Genomic DNA, 1,039 nt, shown 5'->3' on the forward strand with positions numbered 1-1,039 from the left:
GAGAGAGAGAGAGAGAGAGAGAGAGAGAGAGAGAGAGAGAGAGAGAGTGTGTTTGTGTGTATTCAAAAGTTTGATGTATTGTCTCAGCTCCATGCATCTCTAGACACTTCTGCCGTACTGCATTCATCTCGACACTATCAAGTCTTTTCCTAATCTTTGAAGGTGACACAAAGAGGCAGCTTCTCAAAAATGCTTTAATGTTAAAACTGATTTAATGCCAAAGATGGCAGCTTACCTCAATGGAGGTTTCTTTTCTCCTTCATCATCATCATCACCCATCTCTGCAGATTCAGTCTCACTTGGACCTTCATTCTCAGAGTTTTCAATGGATTCTGAAAAACCTGCAACAAAAGAAAGAGCTTGGATTAACATTTGTGATAATATACAATTCAGTTACCTGAATTCAGGTATTGATTGCAGCTGATGCAGCACCATATTATTTGAAGTTCTACCATAGTTATTGTTTATACTGGCACAACATCAATTTTCTGGTATCTTTGATTCCAAAGCTTCTCCAGATTACTGATGTTTGAAAACCAGAGGTGGTTATATCTAAATTAAACAAATATTGCATTCGAATTTTGGCACAAGGCCAGCAGTTTTGGGGAGGGAGTAAGTCAAGTACATCAGCCTCAGTGCTCAACTGGTATTTATTTTATTGACCCCGCCAAAAGTCAACCTCAGTGGAATTTGAACTCAGAACAAAAAGACAGATGACATGTCACTAAACATTTTGCCTTGTGTGCTAATGATTCTGCTAGCTCACTACCATAAGCTTAACCCTTTAACAATCAGATTTCTTTGTCAAACGTAATGTTTATTTATTCACATTGCTTTGAATTGATCATGCATTATCTTGTAGCTTCAAGATTTCAATGGTGTGCTTACTTTACTTTTTACTTTTTTACTTGTCTCAGTCATTTGACTGTGGCCATGCTGGAGCACCGCCTTTAGTCGAGCAAATCGACCCCAAGCCTAGTACTTATTCTATCGGTCTCTTTTTTGCCGAACCGCTAAGTTACGGGGTCGTAAACACACC

The 1,039-nt window shown here is 38.8% G+C and overlaps 1 protein-coding gene across 1 annotated transcript in view; it reads right to left on the reverse strand.

Moving 5' to 3' along the window:
• The window catches only part of LOC106882721 (serine/threonine-protein kinase D1), a 64,140-nt gene that overhangs the window by 47,361 nt on the left and 15,740 nt on the right, over positions 1 to 1,039 (reverse strand). Inside the window, exon 5 of the mRNA XM_014933490.2 lies at positions 236 to 341. Coding sequence (XP_014788976.1) covers positions 236 to 341 — 106 coding nt within the window. The remainder of the gene's footprint in view (positions 1 to 235; positions 342 to 1,039) is intronic.

The sequence above is a fragment of the Octopus bimaculoides genome, chromosome 11 (assembly GCF_001194135.2).
Source record: "Octopus bimaculoides isolate UCB-OBI-ISO-001 chromosome 11, ASM119413v2, whole genome shotgun sequence".
NCBI lineage: Eukaryota > Metazoa > Mollusca > Cephalopoda > Octopoda > Octopodidae > Octopus > Octopus bimaculoides.